Source organism: Camelus ferus, chromosome 10, assembly GCF_009834535.1.
Source record: "Camelus ferus isolate YT-003-E chromosome 10, BCGSAC_Cfer_1.0, whole genome shotgun sequence".
Taxonomy (NCBI): domain Eukaryota; kingdom Metazoa; phylum Chordata; class Mammalia; order Artiodactyla; family Camelidae; genus Camelus; species Camelus ferus.
The window spans coordinates 46,043,022-46,057,397 of record NC_045705.1 but is presented as its reverse complement, the minus strand read 5'-3'; the positions used below and the strand labels follow the sequence as shown (position 1 = coordinate 46,057,397).

At 55.8% G+C, this 14,376-nt stretch overlaps 1 protein-coding gene across 2 annotated transcripts in view; it reads left to right on the top strand.

Moving 5' to 3' along the window:
* KCNC1 (potassium voltage-gated channel subfamily C member 1) overlaps positions 1-13,973 on the top strand; it is a 42,770-nt gene extending 28,797 nt beyond the window's left edge. Inside the window, exons 2-4 of one of the 2 annotated variants that reach the window (XM_006195131.3) lie at positions 2,614-3,547; positions 10,472-10,660; positions 12,578-13,973. In XM_006195131.3, the coding sequence (XP_006195193.2) occupies positions 2,614-3,547; positions 10,472-10,660; positions 12,578-12,642 (1,188 nt within the window). In that variant the 3' untranslated portion in view covers positions 12,643-13,973. Of the gene's footprint in view, positions 1-2,613; positions 3,548-4,998; positions 10,661-12,577 lie in introns of those variants that run through there. The other variant, XM_032488915.1, reaches the window with a different exon arrangement.
* Positions 13,974-14,376: the final 403 nt, after the last annotated feature.

Below are 14,376 nucleotides of genomic sequence, written 5' to 3'. Positions count from 1 at the left end.
TGGAGCATGCAAGACCTGCCCCCTGAGAGTCTGGGCTGTGAATTCCAAGCTCTAAGACAGGACCTCCTGAGGGACTCTGGGGATGTGTTCTTAGCTCCAAGAGCTTTGGCAACTCTGGTGATGGAAAGAGCTCTGGAGGTAGGTAAACCTGGGTCAGAGCTGGTGACCTCTTCCAGTTGCTTCCACTTTGCTTTCCGGGTCTACTTCTGTGGTAACCCAGGTCAGCACAGACCCTTAAAGAACTGTTTATGGAGTCAGAAGACCTGACTTAAGTCCTTACTCTGCTCCCACCTTGTCCAAACCCCACCCACTTCACAGGGCTGAGGGGGCTCACCTTTCCAGCCCACTACACTGTACTTGCTCGTGTGCATGTCCTTTACCTTTGGCTGGGCAGAGGGATCCCTGGGGGCTGAGATGAGGTCTTATTCCACTCTATGCTTGGCATAACCTGGTGTCTGGTGAGGAACGGAAGGAAGAAAGAATGAACGGATGGATGGATGGGTGGGTGGGCGGGTGGGTGGATGGATGGGCTGGTGGAAGGAAGGGAGAAAGGAGGAAGGATGGACGGGTGATGGATGGGGGCCAAAAGGAGGGATGGGCAAGTGGAAGGAAGGACAGACAGGGGTCACACTTGATAGTAGTCTAAGATAAAGGTTTTGAATACTGCACGATGCTCTAAAACCAGCAGGAGGTTTAGCATGCCAGAATGAGTGGCTTGGGTGGCTCTCTTCCTGTTTCTGGGCCCCAGACTTCCCATCTGTAGCTCATAGTGTCTTGGACCATATAATCTCTAAAGGCTGCTCTTACTCTGACATCCTGAAACAGTGACTTTGTCCCTTCTCCTTTTCTCTCCCCTTCCCCCAACCCAGAACGTGACATTGGAAGGCCCACATAGTTCTTGGTTTCTAAATCTGTGCCCAGTTGGGTGCCAGGTCCCACGGCCATGGTTAACCCGGACAGGGCTGTTCTAATGGATTTCCAGTGTTGCCCCGCCACCACCAGCAGGTGGGGAGGTGCAGCAACACAAACTAAAGAAATTGCTAGAAACAGCATGGCTGCCTCTTGTTGCAGATACGGGGGCAGGGTTTGGGGGGGCTTGGCACTCCTCGAAGTTTTCTGTGAAGGCAGCTCTGGAGAATGAACTTGCCACCCATTCCAGACTGTAGCCCAGAGCTGCCTCCAGGGAGAAGGACTTGCTCCAGCCATGGTCTGTCTTAACAGGCTGGGAGAAGAGGGGCCCAGAGGGGAGGGGAGCAGCAGGAACATGACCAGCTGGGCCCCTGGAGGAGACCCCCTGGGACCCAACTGTAGGCTGTGAGGAGAGACCTTGCCTGAAATTCATTCTTTGCAGGAGGGTTTGAAACTCAGACAGCTGTTTGATTCTCTTTCCTTGGGTACGCATGTCTCCTGGGGGCTAGGGAAGCCAAGGGGATCATCAGAGAAGGCCACCAAACCAAACCAAAGGGTCTCCTGAACCTTCCTCCAGGGAAGCACGGGGCCAGAGCAGGCAGTTCTGGACAGGCTACATTATCCTGGCCATTCCTTCCTCACTGGGGAGGGAGGGTCTGAAAGGAGCAGGCACCCACATATATTTGGAAAGCCATAGCCTCCAGCAGTTTCTTCCTCCCTCCCACTCATACCCCTACCCTGGGGCAGCAGCAGCCAGAGAGAAGCAGGCCCTCTGAGGAGCCTCTGAGGACCTCTCCTCCTGATGCCTGAATCTGCAATACAGTATCTCTAACAAATGACTGTTTAGCCTCTATTTTGACATCTCCAAGATGGGGAACTCACTTCCGCGTTGGTGGGGTGAGTTCCTAGGAAATAGAGAAAAGGAAGTAAAAAAGTTGTCTGAGGCCCAGGGGCAGATATACCTTTTGCAATTCCACAAAGTATAGAACATGAAAGAGGCCACTTGAATGAGGTACAGATCCATGAAGAAGAGGGTGAATAGACTGGCGTTGTAACTGGGGAAAGATGGGAGATGTGGCCTTTGAGGGGCCTAGTTCCACCATCATAGCCCCCTTTCCTTTCTTTGCCAACCTCAGCCTCAGCAGGCAAGATCAAGTTTATTAATCAGGGTGGGCTAAATGCTTTAATAAATCATCCCTAAATCACAGTGTCTTAACACAACTGAAGTTTATTTTCCACCCAAGTATTTAGTGGATGTCTCTCTTTTCAGGGACCTTAGGGCTTCAGCATTTGATTGGCAGTCAGGGGAAAAAAGAGGGCGTGGAAGGTTGAGCAGGATGGGTATGTGGGCCAGGCATGGCATTAGTGCACACCCTTTTGTGCACTGTCTTCTGGCCTGAGTGCAGTCACGTGACCCGACCAGCCCCGAGGGAGCCTGGGAAATATGGTGCATCCAGGAGGAAAAGAAAGGCATTTATGGAAACAAAGCAATTTCTGCCACAGCCTCTTAACCCCGCGAGCCTCCTTACGCTGTGCTCTGCAGAGGGAAAGTTGGCCTGTCAGGTTGGCCCTGTCGGAGGTGGCATCCTGCAGGCATCTTCCCCTGGCCTGGCTGCCAACTGGACCCCACCCGAAGGCACCCCAGGTCTCCTTGCTCTGGGCGGGAGGGCCTCCCCTCTGACACTGTGTGTTTCTCCTCCACAGTATGTGGCCTTTGCCTCCCTCTTCTTCATCCTGGTCTCCATCACCACCTTCTGCCTGGAGACCCATGAGCGCTTCAACCCCATCGTGAACAAGACAGAGATCGAGAATGTTCGGAATGGCACGCAAGTGCGCTACTACCGGGAAGCAGAGACGGAGGCCTTCCTCACCTACATCGAGGGCGTCTGTGTGGTCTGGTTCACCTTCGAGTTCCTCATGCGTGTGGTCTTCTGCCCCAACAAGGTGGAGTTCATCAAGAACTCGCTCAACATCATCGACTTCGTGGCCATCCTCCCCTTCTATCTGGAGGTGGGCCTGAGCGGCCTGTCCTCTAAGGCCGCCAAGGACGTCCTGGGCTTCCTGCGTGTCGTCCGCTTCGTGCGCATCCTGCGCATCTTCAAGCTGACCCGCCACTTTGTGGGCCTGCGGGTCCTGGGCCACACTCTCCGTGCCAGCACCAATGAGTTCCTACTGCTCATCATTTTCCTGGCTCTGGGTGTCCTGATCTTTGCCACCATGATCTACTATGCCGAGAGGATAGGGGCGCAGCCCAATGACCCCAGCGCCAGTGAGCACACCCACTTTAAGAACATCCCCATCGGCTTCTGGTGGGCCGTGGTCACCATGACGACGCTGGGCTACGGAGACATGTACCCGCAGACATGGTCCGGCATGCTGGTGGGAGCGCTGTGTGCGCTGGCGGGCGTGCTGACCATCGCCATGCCCGTACCCGTCATCGTGAACAATTTTGGGATGTATTACTCCTTAGCCATGGCTAAGCAGAAACTACCAAAGAAAAAAAAGAAGCATATTCCACGGCCACCGCAGCTGGGATCTCCCAATTATTGTAAATCTGTCGTAAACTCTCCACACCACAGTACTCAGAGTGACACATGCCCGCTGGCCCAGGAAGAAATTTTAGAAATTAACAGAGCAGGTAGGAAACCTCTTAGAGGCATGTCAATCTGACCTTTCACTTCCGCCCCCTGTAGCGATGATTCCTGATTCAGTCAGACTGCTTCCTTAGTTCCGTGGGTGATCCTGGATCCCGCACTCAGTCTCGAGGTGTGGAGTCTGGGGGCCCAGGGAGATGCTGGGCAGCCACATTCACGAGGCGCAAGCCTGCGAGAAGAGCCTCACTGGTGGCCCTGGGTAAGGAGGTTGACACACTGGTCTCGTGGGTTCTGAAGAGATGACACGGCCCGCGAGGCTGCTGAGGACTCTCTTCGCAGGAGCCCGGGGGCGCTGCTGCTTGGTGGGCAGGAGTTGCCCTTGAGTCGCTGACTCAGGCCACTGACCCAGTGTCGGGGCAGGGCAGGGGTGGGTGTGATTCGGAAATGCCAGACAGCTTCTGATTTGGTCTTTACACGGTTCCCTTCAGGCCGTGCACGTGGCGCAGATGGTGCATGGGATCTGGCAGGAGGGTCCCTGCACAGGCAGTAGCAAGGATTCTCACCCCCAAAAGAGCCTGTCTCCATAGCTGAGTAGAATTCCTGCTCTGATGCCGGCTGCCTAGCTCCAGGTGCGTCCTAGGAGACGCCTCTTGCCCTCCGTAACAAGCTTACTTACCCCTTAGCATGCGGAACCAACTCATCTTCTACCACCACTCTAGAGTTTAGCGTTTATCTTTAGGAACCTGTTGGAGTGACTCTAGCTTTCACGTTGTCTGTTTGGGTTGATGGTCAAGTGGGAGCTTCCGGTGGCCTTCTGATGGAAGTGGCTGGTGAGCGAAGGACTAGAGGGGGCCACCACCCGGGCAGCTTAGATGAAAGCACTACAGACCAGCAACAACCTCCCACCGAGAGCTCCCCCTGTTTCCGGCAGTAGGGACTGCAGCAGCAATACACCACATCCCAGCCAGTGCACGACCACGTTCCCGTGAATTCAGGGGGTCAGGGAGGGGGGAGGGCGGCCATGAAACAATACTAGTCACCGTGGGATATATTCTCATATTCCATGGCTAGTGGTTAGTTATGGGACTATCTCAGTTTTATGAGAACCTGCACATAGCACATAAAGTTGATCACGGGGCTCTGGTCCGAAGATATAAAGCCCATAGTCTACCTCTACCCATGGAATACCATCGACTTATTCTGTGGACACAGGGATTGCCAGGGAATGAACGACCCAGAGAAGAATGACAACACTGAGCTAAGAAGGAGTGCTGGGTGAGGGAGGCTGAGTGAGTGACAGGTAGTGTCTAGTCGACGAGGGACACCCCTGTGCCCGGGTCAGGCCAGAGGGCCGCAGGCCAGCTCGGCCCTCAATGAGCAAGTGCCCCTGGGTTTGGGTGGCCTCCTCCAGTGGATGACTGATTCTTTCTTCCCCGCTGACATGCTCTCTGGCCCACCACCCCCATCCTGTTCCTGATCTCGCTTCATCCCACAGCTCTGCTGCCGACTTCTCTGTCCAGGGGGGCTTTCCAGCCCCTTCGCCTGGCCCCATACCCCTCCCCACTCCCCGGGATTCCTGTAGGCACCTGAGAGGAACGTGGTGAGTGTTCTGGGCTGGGCCAAGGGCTGGGCAGGGGTCTCAGAGGCTGGAATATGGGGGCCTGAGATGGGGATGGACTCCCTGGCCAAGGCATGTCTTCAGCTTAGCAAGCCAGGCATGGGCCATGGAAAGCTCCTGCCCCAGCTCTCTACTTTGCATTAGTGAGCCCTTCTGTTTGACTTCAGGAGTCACCATCATGGCAAGGAAAATCCCCAGGGCTCTGGGGGAGGGTCTGGGTGGGCCCAGCTCCCAGCTTCACTCCAGGCTTAGCAGGAGGAGCTCAGCCTGAGTGGCATCATCATGGCATTCCTTGGCCCTCTGTCACACTCTTCCCAACACTGAATCTTTTAGGATTGGTGCCCCAAACATGGGTGCCCCAGGCCAGCCTGTCAAGGACCCCTCATTCACTCCAGTCAGGCACAAATTCTCAGTACTCCTAGACAATGCCAGTATTCTCCATGTGCACACACACACATACAGGCACACACACACGCACACATGTGCTCACACACTTACACACCCACAGAGTACAGATGTGTGTGTCTGACACGGACACCAGCTAGTCCCAAGGACACCAGCTAGTCCCAAGGACACAAGCCCTCCTCCCGTGCTGCAGCAGGTCTGTAAAGCCTGTGCACTCCTGCTGGGTCCCAGGGTCCCCACAGCCGTGGTAGCCCTGCTCCTGGGAGCCTCCTTGCCCTGGCCCCAGGACTCAGAGACCTAGAGTGCTCTGGCTTGAGTGGTCTCTATGGCTGAGGAGGTATTTGGGGCCCTTCCAAGCTTGTCCTCTGGAAACCAGATGCCCAGATCCTCCCACCTTTCTCTGTCCCCATCCCCACACTCTGCCCCCACCTCTTCCCCAAGTTCCCACGTCCCCTGGGGGTGCTGTCTTGATGTCCAAGACCCCCTCTGAGCCTCATCCCTCACCAAAACACTCCTCCCTCCAAAAGCTGGTGTATGACACCCAGATTCTCTATCACCAAGAGGGTATGTGGTCCTTAGGGGTGTCTCCCCACCTCTGCATCCCCGAGTCCCTTCCCATTTGCCTCCTTTTCTGCTTGCAGCTATGTGCCTAGACGAATGTGGGGTTGGCGTGACTTTGTGAGTGAGTGTGGGGGAGGCCAGAGGTGAAGAAGGCAAATGGGGGCGGAGACTGGATCATGCAGGAACTGATTGGTGAGAGGCAGCCCCTAAAGCCTTTCCAACCTCACTCCACCCCTAAGAGCAGTCAGGTAGCCTCAGTGAAACCTGGGGTTCTCCAATTCCACTTTTAGAATGTAGGTTGGGGTCAAGTTCAGCATGCTGGGCTCTAAGGGCACTTCCCCCCATCGAGGGCTAGACCCCTGGGACTCAGTCAAGGCCACCCAGTCATGCCAGGGGCACCCTCCCCTTACCTCCACCTCTTGGTCTCTCCTGAAGCCTCAGGTCTGTGTGTCTGTGAGGGATGATCTGGTCTCCTTGGTACCGTGGCTGGCATGGCCTCAGTGTCTGGGGGACTCTTCCTGGCAAGGGTCGTAGGGCCTCATGGTGGGGATGCCAGGAGGGTGCCCTCCATGGTCAGGGACTGCCTGGGGATAAGAGCCCAGGAGAAGCTGCTCCTCTCCCAGAAAGGGGGTCCCTCCCCCACTTGCAGTTGGGGACACAGACCTCCTGCTCTGGGCAGTTCCGAGTGCTCCCTCTGTCCTGCCATTCACGTGTGTCTTGTCCATCTCTGCTCCTGTAATGTGGGTTGGTTCTCTGTGGTGCTGCATCTGGGGTTGCGGGGTCCCACCATAGGTGAGCAAGGTACTGGCACGGGGGATGGTGGTGGCCAGAACCACTTCCTGCCCATGAGCACATAGGGCAGCAGTGAGGCTCCAGAAAAGCCCCTGCCTGGGCCCCCCCTGGGAGCTACCACTGCAGCCTCTGGGTCATCTTTGCCGGGGGGAGGGTTCTCCCCTGAGCAGCTGGTCCGAAGCACTGTGGCCCTGGCCCTCCACCCTCCCCTGCTGGGCTGGGCTGCAGTGGGTGTCGGGAGTGGTGTAACCCCCGGGGCAGGGAAGGTGGCGGGATTGGGACAGCCATGACCAGGCAGGGTGTGGGCAAGGCCCCTTCACATAGGCCGACCGAGTTTTCGCTTGGATGTGGGGGCCAAGGTGGGCGGCGGGGGCCCTGAACGTGGTCGACGTGGCCCCCAGGCGTGCTAAGGGGGAAGGAGCAGAGAAATGAAGGACCTTGAGGGCCAGGCCTGGGTGTTCTTTTCTGTGTTGTTCACATGCTCTCTCTTTCTCTCTCTCTACTAATCATGTTTCTCTCTCTCTCTCCTCGTTTTGTTGCATGACTTGTGCTGGTTCTCGTGACTGTACTCTGCTCGTGTCTTTCCCAGACTGTCCCCAGTTAGCAGGGGACTTTTTCCCTGAGCCCCTAGCTGGGCAGACCCCTCAGGGCTAAACCCAAGGAAATGCCCAGCCACCCCTGCCTGCCCTGCCCTAGCCCTGCGTGCGCCCCCGGCGCCCGCTGCTGGTGTGAACAGTAAGTACCTTGGCGGTGCCTGGACACCAAGGCACAAATGTCAGCCTGCTGGCTGACGGCCGGACATTGGGTTCTCCTTGCTCCAAAGTTTAAAAAAAAATGACCCTCTCGCGGACGCTCATCTCTCTCAGCCCATTTCAAAGCCTGGAAACCATCTCCGTGAGACGCTGCCCATGCTGCCATTTCATCATCACAGGCCAGCGGGTCTAGTTGGGCTGAGGGGCCCTGGGCTGGGGAGGCAGGGCTCCCAGCCTTCAGGGGAGCAGGTGGGAATTGAGGGACCGGGTGGCCATCTCATCTAAAGGACAGGGTAGGGGCAGGAGTAGGGGGGGGGTCTTGGGAGTATCTGGCCTTTTTCACAGATTCCCCAGGTTTGGAGAGCTGGCCCTCCATTGGTTTGTCTCTCTTCCAGCCACTCCTCTGGAGTCAGGGAGGGAGAATGCTCTCAGCTTCTGAAAACACCCCAAACTGCAGATAAGCCAACAGCCCAGGGAGGCTGGCTCCTTCACAGAGGAGGACCTAAACCCTCAGGCACAGCCCCTTCTCAGAGGTCATGGCTGGGAGAAGAAGCAGGCTTCAGGGAGGGAAGGGTGTCCAGCTCACATGCACCCAGGGATCCCTGATGGCTGCCCCCCAGCCTGACCCCTGCAGGGAAGACCAGCTTCAACTTTGGGTCCTCTAAAGGCTGTGGGGGCTGGATGCTCCTGGGGCCCGGTGCTGGGGGCACAGCCAGACGAGGGGGTCTCAGGCTCACACTCCCTCTGACCCATCCTTGGGCAAGACCTGCAGGCTGTGGATACCTCCACTGACAGACGATGGCCAGCAGAGAGACAGCAAGTCCTGGCTCCCCTCCCAGACGGAGACACTGCCTGGTAGGACTCACTGTTTTCCCCTTGAGGAAAATGTGTACAGGGTACCATGGGCCCCAACTTCCACCCCTTCATCCACTACCTCCTCTCTTAACCTATCCTCCCCTCTCCCCAGAGGCCCTTGGGAGGGAAGGCGGGGCCAGCCAGACTTTGAGGCAGGACTGGGCTTGTCTGTGCGCACACATGTGTGCCCTCAGACACGCCCCGAGCGCTAGGCAGCCCCCAGACCCCAGAGAGGCCCCAGCTTCAGTCACATGGTGTCAGAGTTACCTTGGTAACTGGCCTTTTTGGTTCAGAGTATATTGTGGAGTGAAGCCCCTGGGATTTGTCAAGAAACGCATTGTACATGAAATGCTTTGCCATCTTGTACAACACACTTTTTTAAGTTCCAAAATTATGATGGGTTTTTCTTTTTTTTTGGATTTGCTTTACGAATAAACCTGATTGGTCCATTTCTCTTTCGACTGACTGCCTCTTTGTAGTGACATGTTGTGTACACGGGCCGTGATCCCGCTCGCGGGCACGCCGAGTGTGTGCGCACGGAGAAGGATCACTTCTGCGTGTAGTTACATGATGTGAACAGGGTCACAGAAGAGGGTCAGATCGGGTGGAGATTTGACTGTCTCCAGCTTTTTGCCCCTCTTCAGTCTTTTAGAGAGCTTCCCCTCGTGTGGTCATGCCCATGTTGGCATTGTCTTCCCTTGAGGCTCTCACCCTAGAGGAAGTCTTTGAGGAAGCCACGGTGCCTTCCCTGGGGGCTGAGCCAGTGCCGTGCTGGCCAGAAAGTTCTGCTTTGAGGGCAGAGAGCGTGCGGCAGGGTCAGTCCCCAAGAGCGATGGGCAGGGGCAGAGGCCGCCAGAGCTACCTCTGCCAGCTCCAGAGGCGTCCACGGGGCTGTTCCTGGACTTGGGAGAGGGAGAGCTCCCTGCTCTGGTCAAGCTTCATCCTCACCAAATGTACCCCCAAACTTCTTCCCAGGTTCCTTCTCAGGCTCCCACAGAGGCCAAGACTCGTCTTTCCCACCCGAGTCCATCAGCTGCTGTTGTCTTTACACGTCCATTTGCTCTGCTTTGCGGGGGATGCAGCCGAGAGGAGACAGAGGACTGGGAGCCCCCTCCCAAATCATGGCCTGCTGTCACTGCCTCATGCCTACATCCTTGCTGGCGCCTGTGCGAGCTGACCAGGCCTGCTTGGGGGCAGAGCAGGGTGGAAGCCAATGTCTTGGTCCGTGTGGGGATCAGAGCGGACTGAGTGATGGAGCTTAAGTCTGTGTGAGGATGGAGCTGACTGAGCGGTCACATTGGGACTGTATGGGGGACAGAGGAGGCTGTGTGACCAGGCCTAGTCTGTATGGGGGATGGAGCATATAGAGTGACCAGATTGGGTCCATATGGCGGGGAGGTATTGAGGGGATCAGATAGGGTGTGTGCGTGGGACAGTGTGAAGCAAATGATCAGATAGGATCCAAAGAGGGCCTGGAGTAGAGTTGATGGATTGAGTCTGGATGGGGCCAGGGATGCCTGAGCGGCCAGCCAGATGCGGATGAAAGGCAGCCAGGCTCTGGTCAGCAGCGGAGGGGTCAGAAAAGGCTGACTCTCTGGACAGGAGTGTTTCTGCGTGTCTGTCTGTCTTCTCCCTGAGCTCTGTGTCTAGCCCTCTACCCATGACCGCATCCACACCATCCTGTCTCATTGGCCCCGCCTTGAGCCCTGGGCCCGGCACCCAGCACTGCGCTTGCTGGGCCCATCACCAAATCATCTTTTTGCAAACTTTGAGCAAACCCAGGAACCCTCCTCCTCAGCACTGTGGGCAGCCCAAAGGCTGCCCAGTTGAGCCGGGGACCCCCAGCCTCCCTCCTCCCTCCACGGCCCACTCACATTTCTGTCCTCAGTTATGGGCTGCCCTTTGCCGATGCCCCACTTCTGGCCTGTCCCCCAACAACTAAACAGTTTTCAGTGTCTCAATAGCTTCTGCTTATATGTTCGAAGATTCCAAACTGAATGGGGAGGTGGCGAAGGCCGCGCTGGCGAACGAAGACTGCCCCCACATAGACCAGGCCCTCACTCCCGATGAGGGCCTGCCCTTTACGCGCTCGGGCACCCGCGAGAGATACGGACCCTGCTTCCTCTTATCAACCGGGGAGTACGCGTGCCCACCTGGTGGAGGAGTGAGAAAGGGTATGTAGAGGAGGCCGGGGCGCTCTGCATCAGCCGGGCCGCCTCGCGCTCCTGCAGATGGGTGGGCGGGGCGGCGGGCAAGGGGCGCTGAGGGGCAGGCAGGCACACTGAGTGGGGCAAGGAGCAGAAGGAGCCCCAGGGTCGGCCCCCAGTGGGATGGCAAGGCTGGCAGAGAGAACCTGAGGTCCAGGCAGCTGTGGGTTGGAATTGAGCTGAGGGGTGGGGCTTGGGGACAGGCTGGCTGACTACAGCCCCCAAGGCAGAGGGGTGCCTGTGGAAGTGGGAGGAGTCTCGACTCCTCCAGGCTGCTCTGGCAGATGGCAGACCAGACCCAGAAGGCAGTGATCTCCCCTGTCCCTTGGTTGAGGAGGGCAACAGAGAGGGCCTGGTTTGGCCAGGACCCTGTGGACTTAGCCACCCAAGATCCATGTTCTGGAAGATGCATCCTTTAAAGAGAATCCCCAGACCAGTGGGAGGGGAGGCATGAAGCGAGGTGGCTTCAGGGCTTGGAGGTGAAGCCAATGTCCTTGCAGAGGTAAGGTACATGCTAGTCAGGACACTGCTAGTGGCAGATAGAGAACTTGCCGAGAGAAGGTGGTTACACAGGACTCTGTGCAACCCCTTCCACCCCCAGCGCCCCCTTGTGGTTGGTGAGGGCTGAGTCCCGTGGTGGCCTCTCTGCTCAAGGTCTCCTTGGATCAGACCTTTAGCTGAGGCTGAGCCACCTGGAGAAAAGGCTTCTAGTAGAGCTTGAGCATGAGCTGGGGAGAAGCTTGGGGCAGGGGCCCAGTGCACCCTAGCTCCAGGCCCCAAGCATCGGCCATCCTCGGCACAGCGGGCTGGCTGGGCGGCTCATGCATGTGGGGGAACGCCTCACAGGCTCACTAGGGGTGCATGCTGAGCGGGGTGAGCAGGTCAGGCCAGATAGTTGGTTTTTTAAAACAACATTTGGTGTAGCCTGTGTCCATTCACAACTGCTCCAGTATTTGAAATGGTTGAACAATTGTAAGGAAAAAACACAGAATTCAAAATAAAAGGCAAACCCAGGAGAGGAGAGGCAGCCCACACTGAGACAGGGGAGGTCCTTCTGGTCACTGGCGCTTAGTGTGCTCACCTGACCCAGGCTGGTCCCTGCTTCCTTGTCCTGCCTGGAGGTCCCCTGGACCCCAGTGCGGCACACCACGCCCCGCATGGTGCTGCATGGCAGAGGGCTGCCGGCCTCATCCTGAGCACCTTCCATGGATAGGCCTGATGCTTCCCTTCACAACTGGCTTTTTCTTGAGTAGAGGTTTTTAGAAAGCCAGGAGCAGGGGCAGCCCAGGGGAGTGAGGGGGAAAGGTGGTGGACCCATTCCCAATGGCTGTGCTCTTCCTGGTAAGGTCTCATGGGCTGCTATCTCCTTCATCTTGAATGTTGAATCAATCCGTGTGGCCTAAAAGAGCAGACAGGAGTCTCTTTACTATGCTTCCAGAAGCCCAAGGTGTGTGGGACAGAAGCCCCATCTCCTTGTAGTGCCCAGAGAGTCCAGTGGCAACCACTGTCCACAGGTGGTACCCACTCCCCAGTCCCACAGAGACGCCAAGGTTGAAGTGCCCCCACCCGCATCCACCTGGCCCCGCTCTCATGGAGTCATGGCAGCCACCAAGGACTTGCTTTCTTAGGGTAATTCCAGGCCATAAGCCATGTGCAGGGTAGAAGAGTTAGGGGCTCAACCCGTTCCCCCAGGAGGGAGAGAGAGAAAGAGGCGTGCTAGGCTGGCTCACTGCATGGGAGAACCAGGCCAGCTGGAGAGGAATCTGCCTGCCTCTGCATGCGGCTGTTCTGTCTTTCCTCCTCCTTCCTTAAAAACTAAGTACCAAGCGGGATGGGAGAGCCAAGAAGAGAAGCTCAAGTGTTAATTGTATTCTTTACATACAGATCTTTGCAAAGAAAGCCCTGTCATTGCTAAGTATATGCCGACAGAGGCTGTGAGAGTGACTTGACCAGGCGGCTTGGCCCAGGACACTGGTGGCTATTAAGCATCTGGGTGGACCTGCAGCCCCTCCTCACCCTCGGACAGAGTAAATTCACGCCATGCAGGTTTGCCGGACGAGTCCGAGTGGCCCAGGCCTTGTACTAGGACGGACGTAGCTTTTCTACGGCCAAATGGTAACTGACCGTAGAAGATTTCTTTTCCTTCTTTTCATTTTTTTAAACATTTTATTTTATTCGGGGAAGGGGGGTGGAGGGGTCCCTTAGCATGACTTGCATGAAGTTAACCAGAAAACCCAGCAATCCAAACCCACCAACCCCTGCAACTGTATGATTACTCTAAACCACGACAACAACGAAGAGAAACAAGCAAGAATCCTCTATTTTCTTTCAAAGCTCTTTCCTTTTATACACAATGTTGGAGCCAAACTGTAACTGCGTTCCTTCCTTCCGTAGAAACCTGTACGTTTTGAGGGGAATGGAGCGGGGGGAGAGCTGGGGAGGGGGAACGGATTACTTCCCTTTTTGTACACGAGATCCAGAGTAAAGGTTCCCAAAGGGGCAGTCGGTCAGTCATCGGTCATATTGACCTCACTCACCTTCATAGCTCATCTCTCACGCGGAAACAGAACTTTGCTCCAAATAGAATTGTGGAAACTCGCACTGCCGCCTTCTTCCCTGTTTGGCATGCCTGTGACCCAGCGGACGTCTCCCCAAGACCCCTGACAGCGGCTAGTCTAGGTTGATTCGATCATCTTAGTGGTGTGTAGCTCCAGTGTGACCAACTTTCATAATAAATTGTTCATAGTAGATAATCAACACTGTATGGATTTTCCAAGAGTTACTTCCGAGCACCAAAAAATCAGGACCGCAGGAGGGCCGGTCCTCCTCCACCTTTATTAAGGCACAACCCGGCATTGTATGCAATTTAGTACTTCAGAGTAAAAAAACTGCATGCCCAATGTTATGCAAAGCGATTCTAGCATGAAATAAATTTTTGTATCATGGTTTCTGTATAGTCTAAAGCAGATTTGTTTTCCTGAAGCAATCGGAGGTTTGCAGAGACACACTTCTGCATCTCGAATAAATATAGTATTTTCCCAACAGAAACAGAGGACAGTAGCTTGGCTTTGGTCTGATTCTAAAATTAGTGGTGGGGTGGGGGGTGGGGAAGGATGATATTTTTGAAAAACACATGCTTGAGTTGGAAAAAAAAATGCAACATCTCAAGCTCTCACTGCAGCTCGCAACATTTCCTGGAAAGAGAGCAATGCTGCTTTAGTTCAACACTCTTCCCTCCCTAGGCTCTGGCTCTTGATAATAAAAAGCTGACTTTGGAGATGAAGCATGGATTTGGGTTTTTATTGCCTCCGGCAGTGTCACAATTTGGCTCTGGGCCCCAGGTCAGGCCCTCTGTGCCTGGGCTGGGATCAGTCTTAGCCCTGGCTCCTCTGGTCTCAGGGACTTACCCAAGATGCTGGCTATCCTCTCACTGGGGGAATGCCAGGACCCTTGCTCTGAAGATTCTGTTGGGTGTAGGGAGGGAGGTAGCTCTCAGAAGGAATTGGGCAAAAAAGGCCCAGACCTGAGACGGCCCATCTTCTAAGGGGGTTCACCAACACGGGAACTTCTCCGTGAATCATCCGTATTCATGACTCCTTGAATCTGGCTATGTTGGAACTCACAGCTCCCCCATGCAGACCATGGTCACCTCCCTCCTAGGGCCATTCTTGATATCTGATGGA